The sequence below is a fragment of the Pseudophryne corroboree genome, chromosome 1 (assembly GCF_028390025.1).
Source record: "Pseudophryne corroboree isolate aPseCor3 chromosome 1, aPseCor3.hap2, whole genome shotgun sequence".
NCBI lineage: Eukaryota > Metazoa > Chordata > Amphibia > Anura > Myobatrachidae > Pseudophryne > Pseudophryne corroboree.
This window is the reverse complement of record NC_086444.1, coordinates 999,894,753-999,911,536: the sequence shown is the minus strand read 5'-3', so window position 1 is coordinate 999,911,536 and position 16,784 is coordinate 999,894,753. Positions and strand designations below refer to the sequence as shown.

The window sequence follows — 16,784 nt, the reverse complement described above, 5'->3', positions numbered from 1 at the left end:
TGTTGGTGACACTTGTCAATAATCTGTTTTAATTACTTTCACTTGCAGCTTCTCCCTTTTGGATGCCCAGTGTGTCCTGACCGCCCCTGTCTCCTACCCTGACCACTTCTGTCACTAATACCTATACAACAGTCATGAACTCAACTTGAGATTTCTTTGTTATTCGGTCACATTGTCCTTTATTACATTTGAAGATGCTGACATATCCGGGATTTGAGCCCATTGCCTGTGGCACTGCAGTCAGACAGTCTATTCATTGAACTATCTGCCCTTACATAGAAAGCTAGAGAATTCTAAGCTAGAGAATTCTAACTATTTGAAGCTTACCTTGTACTTTGTGAAAAAATAGGATTTTGGTACTTACCGGTAAATCCTTTTCTCCTAGTCCATAGAGGATGCTGGGGACTCCAAAAGGACCATGGGGTATAGACGGGATCCACAGGAGCTTGGGCACACTGTAAAGACTTAAGACTGGGTGTGAACTGGCTCCTCCCTCTATGCCCCTCCTCCAGACTTCAGTTATAGGAACTGTGCCCAGGAGAGACAGACATTTCGAGGAAAGGATTTTTGTGTAAACTAAGGGCTACAAACATACCAGCCCACACCACAACCATACCGTACAACCGGAGTAACAGTAAACCAGATAACAGTATGAAAAAACAACAGCAATAAGCTGAAACCAGAAATACACAACCCGTGTATAAACTAAGTGAACCGACAAGAGAACACTGCAAGAAACAGTCCGCACTGGGACGGGCGCCCAGCATCCCCTACGGACTAGGAGAAAAGGATTTACCGGTAAGTACCAAAATCCTATTTTCTCTTACGTCCTAGAGGATGCTGGGGACTCCAAAAGGACCATGGGGTTTATACCAAAGCTCCAGACCGGGCGGGAGAGTGCGGACGACTCTGCAGCACCGACTGAGCAAACGCAAGGTCCTCATCAGCCAGGGTATCAACTTATAGAACTTGGCAAAAGTGTTTGAACCCGACCAAGTAGCCGCTCGGCAGAGCTGTAAAGCCGAGACGCCCCGGGCAGCCGCCCAAGACGAGCCCACCTTCCTGGTAGAATGGGCTTCCACTGACTTCGGCACCGGTAATCCGGCCGAAGAATGAGCCTGCTGAATCGTACTACAAATCCAGCGTGCAATAGTCTGTTTTGAAGCAGGATGACCAATCTTGTTGGAAGCGTACAGGACAAACACTGCCTCAGTTTTCCTGGCAACCGCCGTACGGGCGACGTAGATCTTCAACGCCCTCACTACATCCAGAGACCTTGGAACTGTCCCAGCATCCCTGGCCACCGGTACCACAATAGGTTGATTAATGTGAAACGAGGAGACCACCTTTGGTAAAAATTGTTGACGAGTCCTCAATTCTGCCCTATCCGAATGAAAGACCAAGTACGGGCTTTTATGAGATAAGGCCGCCAACTCAGACACCCGCCTGGCAGAAGCCAGTGCCAACAACATTACTACCTTCCAGTTGAGAAACTTCAACTCAACCTTACGCAAAGGCTCAAACCAAGAAGACATGAGAAACTGTAAGACCACGTCCAGATCCCATGGGGCCACAGGAGGCACAAACGGAGGATTAATATGCAAAACTCCTTTCACGAACGTCTGAACCTCTGGGAGGGCAGCCAGTTCTCTTTGAAAGAAAATAGACAATGCCGAAATCTGCACCTTGATGGAGCCCAACTTCAGGCCTGCATCCACAACAGTCTGCAAAAAGTGGAGAAAACGCCCCAAATTAAATTCTTCCGCAGGAGCCTTCTTAAACTCACACCAGGAAACAAACTTCTTCCAAATACGGTGATAATGCTTCGCCGTAACCTCCTTCCTAGCCCTGAGGAGAGTAGGTATGACCTCTCCTGGAATACCTTTATGAGCTAAGATCTGGCGCTCAACTTCCATGTCGTCAAACGCACCCGCGGTAATTCTGGAAACACGCATGGACCCTGCAACAACAGGTCCTCCCTTAGAGGAAGCGGCCAAGGATCTTCCACTAGTAATTCCTGAAGATCCGGATACCGGGCCCTTCTTGGCCAATCTGGAACCACGAGAATCGCCTGAACCCTTGCTCGCCGAATGAGCCCCAGTACCTTTGGAATGAGAGGAAGCGGAGGGAACACATACACCGACTTGAACACCCACGGAGACACCAGGGCATCCACCGCACTGGCTTAGGGGTCCCTTGACCTGGAACAATACCTCGGAAGCTTCTTGTTGAGACGAGACGCCATCATGTCTATCAGAGGGAGTCCCCAACGATTTGTCACTTCTGCAAACACCTCTTGATGAAGAGCCCACTCTCCCGGATGGAGATCGTGTCTGCTGAGGAAGTCTGCTTCCCAGTTGTCTACTCCCGGAAGGAAGACTGCTGACAGGGCGCTCAGGTGTTGTTCCGCCCAGCGAAGGATTCTTGTGGCCTCCGCCATTGCCGCTCTGCTCCTTGTGCCGCCTTGACGGTTGATATGTGCCACCGCCGTGATGTTGTCTGACTGTACCAGGGCAGGTCGACCCTGAAGAAGGCTTCTTGCCTGTAGCAGGCCGTTGTAAATGGCTTTTAACTCGAGAACATTTATGTGGAGACCCGCTTCCTGGAACGACCATCTCCCCTGAAAGTTCCTGCCTTGGGTGACTGCACCCCAGCCCCGGAGACTCGCATCTGTTGTCAGAAGTACCCAATCCAGGATACCGAACCGGCGTCCCTCTAGAAGGTTGAGACCCTTGTAGCCACCACAGGAGGGAAATTCTGGCTCTGGGAGAAAGACTTATCTTCCGGTGCATGTGCAGGTGAGACCCAGACCATTTGCTCAGCAAGTCCCACTGAAACACCGGGCATGAAACCTGCCAAACGGAATGGCTTCGTACGTCGCCGCCATCTTCCCCAGAACGCGCGTACATTGATGGATGGACACAGTCTTCGGCTTCAGAAGTTCCCTGACCAACAACTGCAGTTCTAGAGCCTTTTCTTGTGGAAGAAAAACTCTCTGTAACTCCGTGTCGAGAATCATGCCCAGAAAAGACAGCCGGGTGGTCGGAGATTTTGGTAAATTTAGCACCCAACCGTGCTGTCGAAGCACCGACAGCACCAAATCCACACTCCTTAGCAACCTTTCCTTGGACCTCGCCTTTATCAGGAGATCGTCCAAGTACGGGATAATTGAAACCCCCTGCTTGCGAAGGAGCACCATCATTTCTGCCATGACCTTGGTGAACACTCTCGGGGCCGTGGAAAGGCCAAACGGCAACGTTTGAAATTGGTAATGAGAGTCCTGTATCGCACACCTGAGGAAGGCCTGATGCGAAGGAAATATCGGGACGTGTAAGTAGGCATCCTTTATGTCGACTGACGCCATACAATCCCCCCCCTCTAGGCTGGAAATCACAGCTCGAAGAGATTCCATCTTGAACTTGAAAACTTTCAAGTATGGATTGAGGGATTTTAGATTCAGAATCGGTCTGACCGAACGTCCGGTTTCGGCACCACAAATAGGCTCGAGTAGAACCCCTCCCCCCGTTGTGACGGGGCAACTGGAACAATGACCTTCAGTTGACACAATTTTTGTATCGCTGCCAACACCAGCTCCCTGTCTGGAAGAGACGCTGGTAAGGGCGAAACGAAAAACCGGTAAGGGGGCACCTCCCGAAACTCCAGCTTGTATCCCTGAGATACAATCTCTAGAACCCAAGGATCGAGGCCTGAACGAACCCAGACCTGACTGAAGACTCGGAGACGGCCCCCCACCGGTCCGGACTCCCCCAGGGAAGCCCCAATGTCATGCGGTGGACTTGGTAGAGGTAGGGGAGGACTTTTGGTCCTGGGCGCCTGACACGGCAGGCGACTTCCTACCCCTTCCTTTACCCTTTGAAGCGAGGAAGGACGAACCCTTTCCACGCCTGTATTTATTAGGATGAAAGGACTGCATCTGCTGATGTGGTGCCTTTTTGTGCTGTGTGGGAACATAGAGAAGAAAAGAGGACTTACCCGCCGTCGCGGTAGAGACCAGGTCCGCCAAGCCGTCCCCAAACAAGACATTACCTTTGAAGGGTAAAGCTTCCATAGATTTTTTGGAGTCGGCATCAGCATTCCATTGATGGATCCACAACGCCCTTCTAGCCGATATTGACATGGCATTAGCTCTTGATCCCAAAAGACAAACATCCCTCGTCGCATCCTTCAGGTAATCTGCAGCATCCTTGATATAACCAAGAGTCAGAAGAACATTATCTTTATCAAGGGTATCCATGTCAGTGGCTAAATTCTCGGCCCATTTAGCAATAGCACTACTCACCCACACCGACGCCACTGCAGGTCTGAGCAATGCGCCTGTATTAGCGAAAATGGACTACAGAGACGTCTCCAGCTTGCGATCCGCCGGATCCTTGAGAGCTGCCTTCTTAGACAAACGAGATAGAGCTTTGTCACCATTTGGAGAAGACTCCCATTTTTCCCTATCATCAGAGGGGAAGGGATACGCCATGTAAATCCTCTTGGGAATCTGCCACCTCTTATCCGGCGACTCCCAAGCCTTTTCACAAAGAGTATTCATTTCATGAGAGGGGGGAAATTTCACTTCAGGTTTTTTCCCTTTGAACAAACAAATCCTTGTTTCCTGCACCACAGGTTCATCAGAAATGTGTAAAAATAAGATTTTACTCACTGGTAAATCTATTTCTCGTAGTCCGTAGAGGATGCTGGGACTCCGTAAGGACCATGGGGAATAGACGGGCTCCGCAAGAGATAGGGCACTTTAAGAAAGCTTTGGACTCTGGGTGTGCACTGGCTCCTCCCTCTATGCCCCTCCTCCAGACCTCAGTTAGGGAAACTGTGCCCAGAGGAGATGGACAGTACGAGGAAAGATTTTTGTAAATCTAAGGGTGAGATCCATACCAGCCACACCAATCACACCGTATAACTTATGATACACTACCCAGTCAACAGTATGAACAACAACATAGCCTCGGTTAAACCGATAAACTATAACATAACCCTTATGTAAGCAACAACTATATACAAGTCTTGCAGAAGAAGTCCGCACTTGGGACGGGCGCCCAGCATCCTCTACGGACTACGAGAAATAGATTTACCGGTAAGTAAAATCTTATATTCTCTAACGTCCTTGAGGATGCTGTGACTCCGTAAGGACCATGGGGATTATACCAAAGCTCCCAAACGGGCGGGAGAGTGCGGATGACACTGCAGCACCGATTGAGCAAACATGAGGTCCTCCTCAGCCAGGGTATCAAACTTGTAGAACTTTGCAAAGGTGTTTGAACCCGACCAAGTAGCAGCTCGGCACAATTGCAATGCCGAGACCCCTCGGGCAGCCGCCCAAGAAGAGCCCTCTTTCCTAGTGGAATGGGCATTAACCGATTTAGGCAATGGCAAACCTGCCGTAGAATGCGCCTGCTGAATCGTATTACAGATCCAGCGAGCAATAGTCTGCTTTGAAGCAGGAGTGCCAACCTTGTTGGCCGCATACAGAACAAACAGAGCTTCAGTCTTCCTGATTCTAGCCGTTCTGGTCACATAAATCTTCAAAGCCCTGACCACATCCAGGGACTCGGAATCCTTCAAGTCCCGTGTAGCCACAGGCACGACAATAGGTTGGTTCACCTGAAAAGATGAGACCACTTTTGGCAGAAAGTGAGGACGAGTCCTCAACTCTGCCCTATCCACGTGAAAAACCAAGTATGGGCTTTTATGTGATAAAGCCGCCAATTCTGAAACACGTCTTGCCGAAGCCAATGCCAACAACATGACCACTTTCCACGTGAGGTATTTCAACTCCACAGTTTTGAGTGGTTCAAACCAAGGTGACTTGAGGAAACGTAACACCACGTTAAGATCCCAAGGCGCCACCGGAGGCACAAAGGGAGGCTGAATATGCAGCACACCCTTCACAAGAGTCTGTACTTCAGGAAGAGAGGCTAATTCTCTTTGAAAGGAAATGGATAAGGCCGAAATTTGGACCTTTATGGACCCTAATTTTAGGCCCAAAGTCACTCCTGTTTGAAGGAAGTGAAGTAGACGGCCCAAATGGAACTCCTCCGTAGGAGCAGCTCTGGCCTCACACCAAGAAACATATTTTCGCCATATACGGTGATAATGTTTTAACGTCACGTCTTTCCTAGCCTTGATCAGGGTAGGAATTACCTCCTCCGGAATCCCTTTTTCCGCTAGGATCCGGCGTTCAACTGCCATGCCGTCAAACGCAGCCGCGGTAAGTCTTGGAACAGACAGGGCCCCTGCCGCAGCAGGTCCTGCCTTAGAGGAAGAGGCCACTGATCTTCTGTGAGCAACTCTTGCAGCTCCGGATACCAAGTCCTCCGTGGCCAATCTGGAACAATGAGGATTGTTCTGACCCTGCTTATTCTTATTATTCTCAACACTTTGGGTATGAGAGGAAGAGGAGGAAACCCATAGACCGATCTGAACACCCAAGATGTCACCAGAGCGTCTACCGCTACCGCCTGAGGGTCCCTTGACCTGGCGCAATACCGCTTTAGCTTTTTGTTGAGACGGGATGCCATCATGTCTATTTGAGGCAGTCCCCACCGACCCGTGATCTGTGCGAAGACTTCTTGATGAAGTCCCCACTCTCCCGGATGCAGGTCGTGCCTGCTGAGGAAGTCCGCCTCCCAATTGTCCACCCCCGGTTTGGACACTGCTGATAGCGCGCTTACATGGCCTTCCGCCCAGCGTAGGTCCTGGTCGCTTCTGCCATGGCCACTCTGCTCCTCGTTCCGCCTTGGCAGTTTATATGAGCCACTGCCGTGACATTGTCTGACTGAATCAGAGCCGGTTTTTCCCGAAGCAATTCCTCCGCTTGACGCAGGGCGTTGTATATGGCCCTCAACTCCAGGACGTTGATGTGGAGACAAGTCTCTAGATTTGACCAGAGACCTTGGAAATTTCTTCCCAGTGTGACTGCTCCCCAGCCTCGGAGGCTTGCGTCCGTGGTCACCAGGACCCAGTCCTGAATGCCGAACCTGCGACCCTCTAGTAGGTGAGCACTGTGCAGCCACCACAGGAGAGATACCCTGGTCCTGGGAGACAGGGTGATCCTTCGATGCATTTGTAAATGGGACCCGGACCACTTGTCCAAGAGGTCCCATTGAAAAGTCCTCGCATGGAACCTGCCGAAAGGGATGGCCTCGTATGAAGCCACCATCTTCCCCAGGACCCGCGTGCAATGATGCACTGAAACCTGTTTTGGTTTTAATAGGTTCCTGACCAAGGCTATGAGCTCCTGAACCTTTTCGACCGGAAGAAAAACCTTTTTCTGGTCTGTGTCTAGAATCAGGCCCAAAAAAGTTAGACGCGTTGTAGGGGCTAGCTGGGACTTCGGTATATTGAGAATCCAGCCGTGTAACTGTAACGTCTTCATGGACAGAGACACGCTATCCAGCAACTTCTCCCGAGATCTCGCCTTTATGAGGAGATAGTCCAAGTATGGGATAATTGTGACACCCTGCCTGCACAGGAGCACCATCATTTCCGCCATTACCTTGGTGAAAATTCTCGGGGCCGTGGACAGCCCAAACGGCAACGTCTGAAATTGGTAGTGACAGTCCTGCACTGCAAATCTCAGGAACGCCTGATGAGGGGGGAATACCGGAACATGAAGGTAAGCATCCTTTATGTCCAGGGACACCATCCAATCCCCCCCCCTCCAGGCTGGCGATGACCGCCCTGAGTGATTCCATTTTGAACTTGAACCTCTTCAAGTACAGGTTCAGGGATTTTAGGTTTAAAATGGGTCTGACCGAACCGTCCGGTTTCGAGACCACAAACAGGGTTGAGGAATATCCCTCTCCTTGCTGGAAATGAGGAACTGTGACAATCACCTGTTGAATATCCAATTTTTGGATTGCTGCCAACACTAGCTCCCTCTCTGACGGGGAAGCCGGCAGAGCCGACTTGAAAAACCGGCGAGGAGGCAAGTCTTCGAATTCCAGCCTGTATCCTTGAGAAACAATCTCTAATGCCCAGGGATCCACCTGCGAGTGAACCCAGACGTGGCTGAAAAACCGAAGACGAGCCCCCACTAGATCTGCCTCCCCCCGGGAAGCCCCAGCGTCATGCGGTGGACTTTGCAGACGCAGGGGAGGACTTCTGCTCTTGGGAATTAGCTGTGTGCAGCTTCTTTGCCCTGCCTTTCCCTCTGGCAACAAAGGACGATCCCCGTACCTTTTTGTTTTTATTGGAACGAAATGACTGCATTTGATAATGAGGTGCCTTTTTTGTATGCTGCGGGGGGACATAAGGTAAGAAATTCGACTTACCAGCCGTAGCAGTAGAGACAAGGTCCGAGAGGCCGTCTCCAAACAACTCCTCCCCTTTGTAAGGCAAGGACTCCATATGCCGCTTTGAATCGGCGTCTCCCGTCCACTGTCGGGTCCACAAGAGCCGCCTAGCAGAAATAGACATAGCATTTATTCTGGAGCTTAATAAACAAATGTCTCTCTGAGCATCTCTCATATACAAGGCAGCATCTCTGATATGCTCTATGGTCATTTGAATGACATCCCTATCTAAGGTGTCAATCTCCGTAGATAAGGAATCTGCCCATGCCACAACCGCACTACAAACCCAGGCCGACGCCATAGCCGGTCTAACAATAGTACCTGAATGAGTGTAAATGTGCTTCATGGTAATTTCCTGCCTGCGATCAGCAGGATCCTTGAGGGAAGCCGTATCCTGAGAAGGCAGTGCCACCTTTTTGGACAAGCGTGTCAGCGCCTTGTCTACTTTAGGCGAAGATTCCCATCGTATCCTATCCGTTTGTGGAAAAGGATACGCCATAAGAATCCTTTTGGGAACTTGTGGTCTCCTATCCGGAGATTCCCAAGCCTTTTCGCACAATTCACTCAGTTCAAAGGAGGATGGAAAGGGGACTTCAGGCTTTTTCCCTTTATACATGTGTACCCTCGTGTCAGGGACAGGGGGTTCCTCAGTAATATGCAAAACCTCTTTAATGGCAATAATCATGTACCGAATACCTTTTGCCACCCTCGGCTGTAATTTTGCATCTTCATAGTCGACACTAGAGTCAGTATCCGTGTCGGTATCTGTGTCATCGATCTGGGATATGGTGCGCTTCTGAGACCCCGAAGGGCCTGGCGCCACAGGGACAGGCATGGACTGGCTACCTGACTGATCCCTAGCTTCAGCCTTGTCTAACCTTTTATGCAATAGATTGACATTTGCATTCAAGACATTCAGCATATCCACCCATTCCGGTGTCGGTGTTGCCGACGGCGACATGACATTCAAGCACTCCCCCTCCACATTAAGCGAGCCTACCTCGTCAAACATGTCGACACACGCATACCGACACACAGGGAACCTCTTTTCTGAAGACAGTATCCCCTTCAAGGCCATTTGGAGAGACAGAGAGAGAGTATGCCAGCACACACCCCAGCACAATGACCCTGGAGACCCACACAAAATGTTTTTCCCCCAGCCGCGCTGTGTAATAGGTTATCCGCCAATTATGTGCCCCCCTCCTCTCTTTTAAACACCCCTTCACCGTGTGTAAGCAGGGGAAGAGTCCGGGGAGCTTCCTCTCAGCGGTGCTGTGGATAGAAAATGGCGCTGGTGAGTGCTGAGGTAGAAGCCCCGCCCCCTCGGCGGCGGGCTTCTGTCCCGCTCAAACTTACTAAAATATGGCGGGGGCTCTTTTATATACATGTACAATGCCTACCTGTACATGTATATTGTCTTTTGCCATAATAGAGGTGTTATATTGCTGCCCAGGGCGCCCCCCCCCTGCGCCCTGCATCCTTACAGTGACCGGAGTATGTGAGGTGTATGGAAGCAATGACGCACAGCTGCAGTGCTGTGCGTTACCTCAGTGAAGCTGAAGGCTTCTGCCGCCTGACGTCTTCTGACTTCGGTTCATCTGGCTCTGTGAGGAGAACGGCGGCGTGGCTCCGGGGGTGGACGCCCAGTAAGAACCTGTGTTCACCCCCTCTGGAGCTAATGGTGTCCAGTAGCCGAGGAAGCAGAGCCTATCTTAGACAAGAAGGTCTGCCCCTCTCTCCTCAGTCCCTCGATGCAGGGATCCTGTTGCCAGCAGTGCTCCCTGTTAAAAAGTAGAAAAAAATCCAAACAAAAATGCTTCTAGGCAGAGAACTCAGGAGAGCTCTCTGCAGTGCACCCATCTTGCTCTGGGCACAGTGTAAAACTGAGGTCTGGAGGAGGGGCATAGAGGGAGGAGCCAGTGCACACCCAGAGTCCAAAGCTTTCTTAAAGTGCCCTAACTCCTGCGGGGCCCGTCTATTCCCCATGGTCCTTACGGAGTCCCAGCATCCTCATGGACGTTAGAGAAACATCCTTTATAGCCACAATCATGTACTGAATACTCTTCACTAAACGCGGATGCAAAGCCGCCTCAGAAATATCGACCTCAGAGTCAGAGTCGGTATCAGTATCTGCCACCTGAGTAAACGGCCGCTTCTGCGAGCCCGATGGGGTCTGTACCTGAGATAAAGCCTCCTCTATGGACTTTTTCCACACCTGCGTCTGTGACTCAGACTTATCTAACCTCTTAGATAACGAAGCTACATTTGTATTGATTGTAGTTAATAACGTGAGTAAATCAGGTGTCGGCTGCGCCAACAGACCCAAATCCAGACCCACAACTTCACCCCCCCACAACCTCCTCCGGTGAATCACATTCAGCCTCAGACATGTCGACACGTTCGATCGACACAGCAACACACACTCAAAATGTCTCAGCTAGGGGACAGGCCTACAGTGAAGCCCAGAGAGAGACCCAGAGGGAGTATGCCAGCTCACACCCCAGCGCCTATATATCCCTATAGGGGATATATATTACCAGCGCTGCTAGAAATAAAACAATGCACCACACTGCGCCCCCCCCCCCATCCCTGAGAAATCTCCCCGTTACTTGCGGGTAGAGATGGAGGTCCGGCCCAGCGTCTCTTTGCCGCCGCGTGGAGGAGAGGAAGATGGCACCGTGAGCCGCACGCTAAGCTCCGCCCCTTCCCGGCGGGCTTCAGCGCGCCTAATTTGAAAATGCCGGCGGGGAGTCGATGAACGGTGCCGAGGCACCGACAGTGCTTCTGCCGGCTACCCGGACCCCAGTGACCTGCTGCCCAGGGCTCCCCCCCCCCCAGCGCCCTGCAGCCTGCGAGTGCCATCCGCGATGTGTGTGGGAGCATGGAGCGCAGCATCCCCGCTGCGCTGTACCTGGTCACCGAAGTCTTCTGCCGTCCTGAAGTCTTCTGATCTTCACATACTCACCCGACTTCTTTCTTCTGGCTTCTGTGAGGGGGTGACGGCGTGGCTCCGGGAACAAGCAGCTAGGCGCACCAAGTGATCGAACCCTCGGGAGCTAATGGTGTCCAGTATCCGAGAAGCAGAGCCCTTAAACTAAGAAGAAGTAGGTCTAACTTCTCTCCCCTCAGTCCCACGCTGCAGGGAGCCTGTAGCCAGCAGGTCTCCCTGAAAATAAAAAACCTAACAAAAAGTATTTTCCAGAGAAACTCAGTAGAGCTCCCCTGTGAGTGTCCAGTCAGTCCTGGGCACAAAGTCTAACTGAGGTCTGGAGGAGGGGCATAGAGGGAGGAGCCAGTTCACACCCAGTCTTAAGTCTTTTCAGTGTGCCCAAGTTCCTGCAGATCCCGTCTATACCCCATGGTCCTTTTGGAGTCCCCAGCATCCTCTAGGACGTAAGAGAAATATTATCAGCATTGCGGCTGAGCAGATCTATGTAGTGTGTGGCTGCAAGGGATTGGATGTGTGGCTGCACACTACATAGAGCTGCTCAATTGCAATGCTGATTATATTTTTACAAAGTACCAGTAGCTTCATATAGTACTCATAGTTTTTATTCAGGATCAAATAGCTCAATGAGTAGAGTGTTTGATTAGACTTCAACAGGTTATAGGTTTGGGTATGGCAGTATATAGAAAAGTATTATTTGATAAAGGGCATTGTAACTGAATAACAACGAGCTCTCAAGCTAAGTGCATGAATGTGGTATAAAGAGGATTTGTGTCCAAATCCATTTTCTTGCAGTGGTCTATAAGTGTGTGTGTATTATTTAAAGGGGCATTATAGCATGGGCATTCTCTGGGATCAATCCTTTCATGCCCCTTCCCACCGAGACTTGTGCTTTAAGTCCCTATTGAAAAAAATGTGTGTGTGTGTGGGGGGGGGGGGGGGGGGGGGCAAATATCTCTCTGGCACAGGGCACCAAAAAGTCTAGTTACGGCTCTGGTACGGTCACAAGGGGAGGGCAGCTGCAACTTCTACTATTACAAAAATCTATTATTTAGAGTAATAACTTGTAAAGTGCTTTTAACCATATGATTTTTATAGCAAAACTATACTGAGTTACATCAATAAAGTGCCCCACTATTGCATTTCTTTATCTTTATTACTATTATAGTAATATGGGAAGTGTAATGCCATTAATGGGTAGAACAATATATAATGAGGGGATACCAATAATTTGGACACAACTCACCTCCGGGATTCCTGAGCCACATGCATAGGGAGCAAACACTTTTACTAGGCAAACGGCTAAGAACGCAAAGCTCAGCGCCCAGAAAATGTACATTATGTAGTTCATTATATATGATCCAGGACCCTACAAATAGAAAACATATCACATTACCATTTGTGAACCAGTCCTCGGCATACAAGCTATTTTAAAAAAAGATGTAATTTGCAAAACTCTATGAGGGGATTCAATGTAACACAATGGATGCAATCTGCTGTTTAGGAATGGCAAATCACATCCATCTGCATTGCACGTTTTGCCTCGCACCCCAAAGAGGTGCAAAGGAAACCTTGCCATGCTGGGCATACAGTATGTGCTCAGGAGGACATTGCCATGATGGCTGACAACACATGGCATTGAATTCCCCCCTATATACAAATATGCTCTTCTGCTTTTTCCTAATAGCATCAGTTATTCACTATAGCCATTTTCTGTTTACTACAAGCTATCACGTTACCATGATGCTGAGAAGCCACACACAAGACAAGACTAAACATTTAGCTCAGGTAGGGCATGATTGGAAAACAATTTAATCTAGGCCAGTCATTGTAGATAAGGTGTAAAGTTGTTGCCGTCAGGTCCTTCTGCCATATGCAGTTTGGTAGGTTCTAATCACCCATGTAATTTATATACATATGTGGTCCCTCTTGTGCTTGCTCTGCACATTGTGATGTAGCACTAATCAACTACATACATATCAAAGGACCAGGGCCAGATTAACAATGGGGCGGATGTAGCTCCAGCTCCAGGCCTCCACATAAAAATAGGCCCATCATCATGGCAGCATGATCAATACCCATCTGCTAGTCACATGGTCAGTCATAAATCATAACAATTAAGATTGCATTCCTATTTTTCTCAAAAAATTATGCAATTTTTTTATATTTTTACATATTTAGGGAGACATTGGAGCTGATAGTGTAGGGTTGTACATGCCCACATGGCTCTGGCCACACCCATATAGCACTAATCACACCTCCCCCATTTCTCACAATAGGCCCTTGAATATTTTCAGCTCCAGGCCCATGTGGCCCTTAATCCGGCCCTGCAAAGGACCACAAGAGTATTAAAATCAAACTTATAAATAGTGATGTATTCAAAATGTTGACAAGAATGGAGACACTGTTACATCGAACACTGGCATACCTACTGTATATGTTAATAATGTGATTCAAAGCATTTTAGACGTGTAGGTTTTACAACTTCAAACATGGTACTTTTCCATTTTATGTAGCTTTTTTCACATATTTTTTACACTTATAACACTGCTCAGCTAAACTTCACATTATAACACTCTGACACTTTACTGCTGTCCTCTTCTTTTCTTTTACATTCAGCAGCCTCTTTCATTTGCTTAACACTGATCTTTCACTCCTATCCTTTTTCTGTGTGATGCCCTGGGGTGGTTTGGCTGGAGTGGTCTGGGGGTGCTGTGCGTCCCGGAGGTGAACCCCTATAGTGTTAGGGACCTGTCCGATGAGGTCACCGTGAAGCAGGTGGGCAGGCTCATATACTGGCCAATATATGCCAAGAACCTCAAATATTATATTATGGTTATAATAATTTTAATGGTGTATGGTGCACCTGCACCCTTTGTTCCTATGTTGTAGTATTACAGTACTTAGTCCCAGCAAGGTAGCATATCCCATTATAATAAGCTAGGGTTTGCAGTACATGCCCTGTTTCCGTACTTTTCCATCATGTTTGAAGTTGTAAAGCTGTAGTTCAACCCAACAGTGTCCTGTTCTGACTATTGACATTTTAACTGTTAAAATCACATACTGAACCCAGCAAATATAAAGAGTCACAAGCATATTCCTTAGATGTGCTGAGAGCATTGTAAATTGTAGAAATTGCACACATAAAAGGAAATTAAATAAAAAACTATTAATAAACCAGACAAGCCAGCAAGTATAGTTTTACTCAGCATATTAACGTTTCACAACAGACTTACTTCTGCCTGGCCAATTATGAGATCTGCCCACGTTTTCCACTGCGGACACTTATCCCGTTCTTCAAATGTAGCCTCGTTTGATCTCCAGCAGCACTGTTCATGATTAAACCAAAATGCAGACATACAAATCCCTTCTTTCAAATCTGCCATCCAGTCTGCAGCAATGTCTATCAGGCCTGCTAGGGCTCCTGTGGGCACAAACCATTACATTATAACTTTGTAAGTAATACTAAATGTGATCCCATAACAGCCTTTATCTAGGCAAGTGATCAGGATTATTACCCATATATACTCGAATATAAGCCGAGGCACCTAATTTTACCACAAAAACCTGGGAAAACTTAATGACTCGAGTATAAGCCTAGGGTGGGAAATGCAGCTCTAGTCGTACACAGCCCTCAGTGCCAGATATGCCCTCATACTGCCAGATATGCCCCACAGTGCCTGATGTGCCAGATATTCCCTCATGCTGCCAGATATGCCCCACAGTGCCAGATATGCCCCACAGTGCCAGATATGCCCTCATACTGCCAGATATGCCCCCACAGTGCCAGATATGCCCTCATACTGCCAGATATGCCCCACAGTGCCTGATGTGCCAGATATGCCCTCACGCTGCCAGATATGCCCCCATGCTGCCAGATATGCCCCCACAGTGCCAGATATGCCCCCACAGTGCCAGATATGCCCCCACAGTGCCAGATATGCCCCCACAGTGCCTGATGTGCCAGATATGCCCTCATGCTGCCAAATATGCCCCACAGTGCCAGATATGCCCTCATGCTGCCATATGCCCCCTCATAGTGCCAGATATGCCCTCTCATAGTGCCAGATATGGCCCCCTCATAGTGCCAGATAAGTCCCCTCAGTGCCACATGTCGTCCCCCACCCAAGTGCCAAATATGCTCCCCCAGTGCCTGTTACTTACCCTGCTGAAGGAGGGACACGTAGCGCACAGCGCGTGCCTCTCCTGTGTCGCTCCTGCATCTCCGGCGGGTCTATTAAAGGAAGTGCCAGTTCGTGAGCCAATCAGAGCTCACGAACGGGTACTTCCTTTAATAGACCCGCCGCTGCCGCCGGAGATGCAGGAGGGACACAGGAGAGGCGCGCGCTGTGCGCTCCGTGTCCCTCCGTCACACTGCTCTCCCTGTCACACTGCACTGACTCGAGTATAAGCCGAGGGGGCTTTTTCAGCACAATATACGGTATGATTTATCACCTGCGCACAACTTTTAACATTAAGGGGAGCATTCAATTAGTGCCATTTTTTCGACCAGTCGAAAAAAACTGCACTTTTCACCCGTTTTTCGGTTGAATTTACCTATTCAATGCTCGTGCCGTTTTTTTTAACTGGTTGAAAAATCCGCACGGGCGAAAACCATGTGGATCAGCGAATTCACCACAGATCCACGTGTTTTATCGAATTTGTGGATGTTTGACAGTTTTTGGGTCACTTTTTGCCTATGCAGATTCGACAAAAGAAAAAAAACATGGCATGGGCGAGAATGGATTCAGAAACCGGCGATAACGCCCACTATTGAATACACACAGGTCGAATTAGTGCCGATTTTCCGACTGTCGGAAAATTCGGCACTAATTGAATATCCCCCTAAGGGTGAATTGTATATGGAGGAAGTAGAGGTAAATAGTTCTTGAAAATACAAGTAAATTCATTCAACATTCTATAATAGAATATCACAATGTTTATGTTATAAAATGGAGGTAAAGTAGTGGTGTTTTTATTCAATTATTTTATCTCTACTTTAAGCACAATTTTCTACAATTTTTATAAAATCCAAAAATAGAGCAATACAGAAGTAGCGAGACAGGATGTAAGGAGATCAGATTGGTTTTCTGGCTCTCTAATACCCATTCCCCGCAAAGATAGACAACTTCATAGGTAGTACAATACAATAAATTAAAAGGACAAACGGATTTTGTCATTGGAGTATTAGAAGGAGAAGAGACACTTAAAATGTATACAATTCATTTCTGCTATTGCCAACAAATGAACTTGGAATAAATCATATGTTATATGAGGGGTAAATGTAAACTAGGTTGGTGCTGTCTAATGATTACTACTTTAAAACACTGGGCAGACTCGCACGGAACACGCCAATTCCTGCTGTTCTCAAGCTATTACATTTACCCCTAGGTCTATTTTGGGTGGTCCTGAAGATATAATCCAGCTAATATGCCAATTACATGTCAACATATCTAGCCCCCAAAATCTGACTGCTTACGTTCTAAACAATAAAGCAATATACTGTAATCATTACATGG

The 16,784-nt window shown here is 48.5% G+C and overlaps 1 protein-coding gene across 5 annotated transcripts in view; it reads right to left on the bottom strand.

Annotated features, from left to right (window-relative positions):
- CLCN3 (chloride voltage-gated channel 3) overlaps positions 1 to 16,784 on the bottom strand; it is a 226,538-nt gene that overhangs the window by 50,171 nt on the left and 159,583 nt on the right. For all 5 annotated transcript variants that reach the window (XM_063920625.1, XM_063920627.1, XM_063920626.1 and 2 more), the window contains 2 exons: positions 14,502 to 14,689; positions 12,512 to 12,634 (listed from right to left, as the gene is read on the bottom strand). In XM_063920625.1, coding sequence (XP_063776695.1) covers positions 12,512 to 12,634; positions 14,502 to 14,689 — 311 coding nt within the window. The remainder of the gene's footprint in view (positions 1 to 12,511; positions 12,635 to 14,501; positions 14,690 to 16,784) is intronic.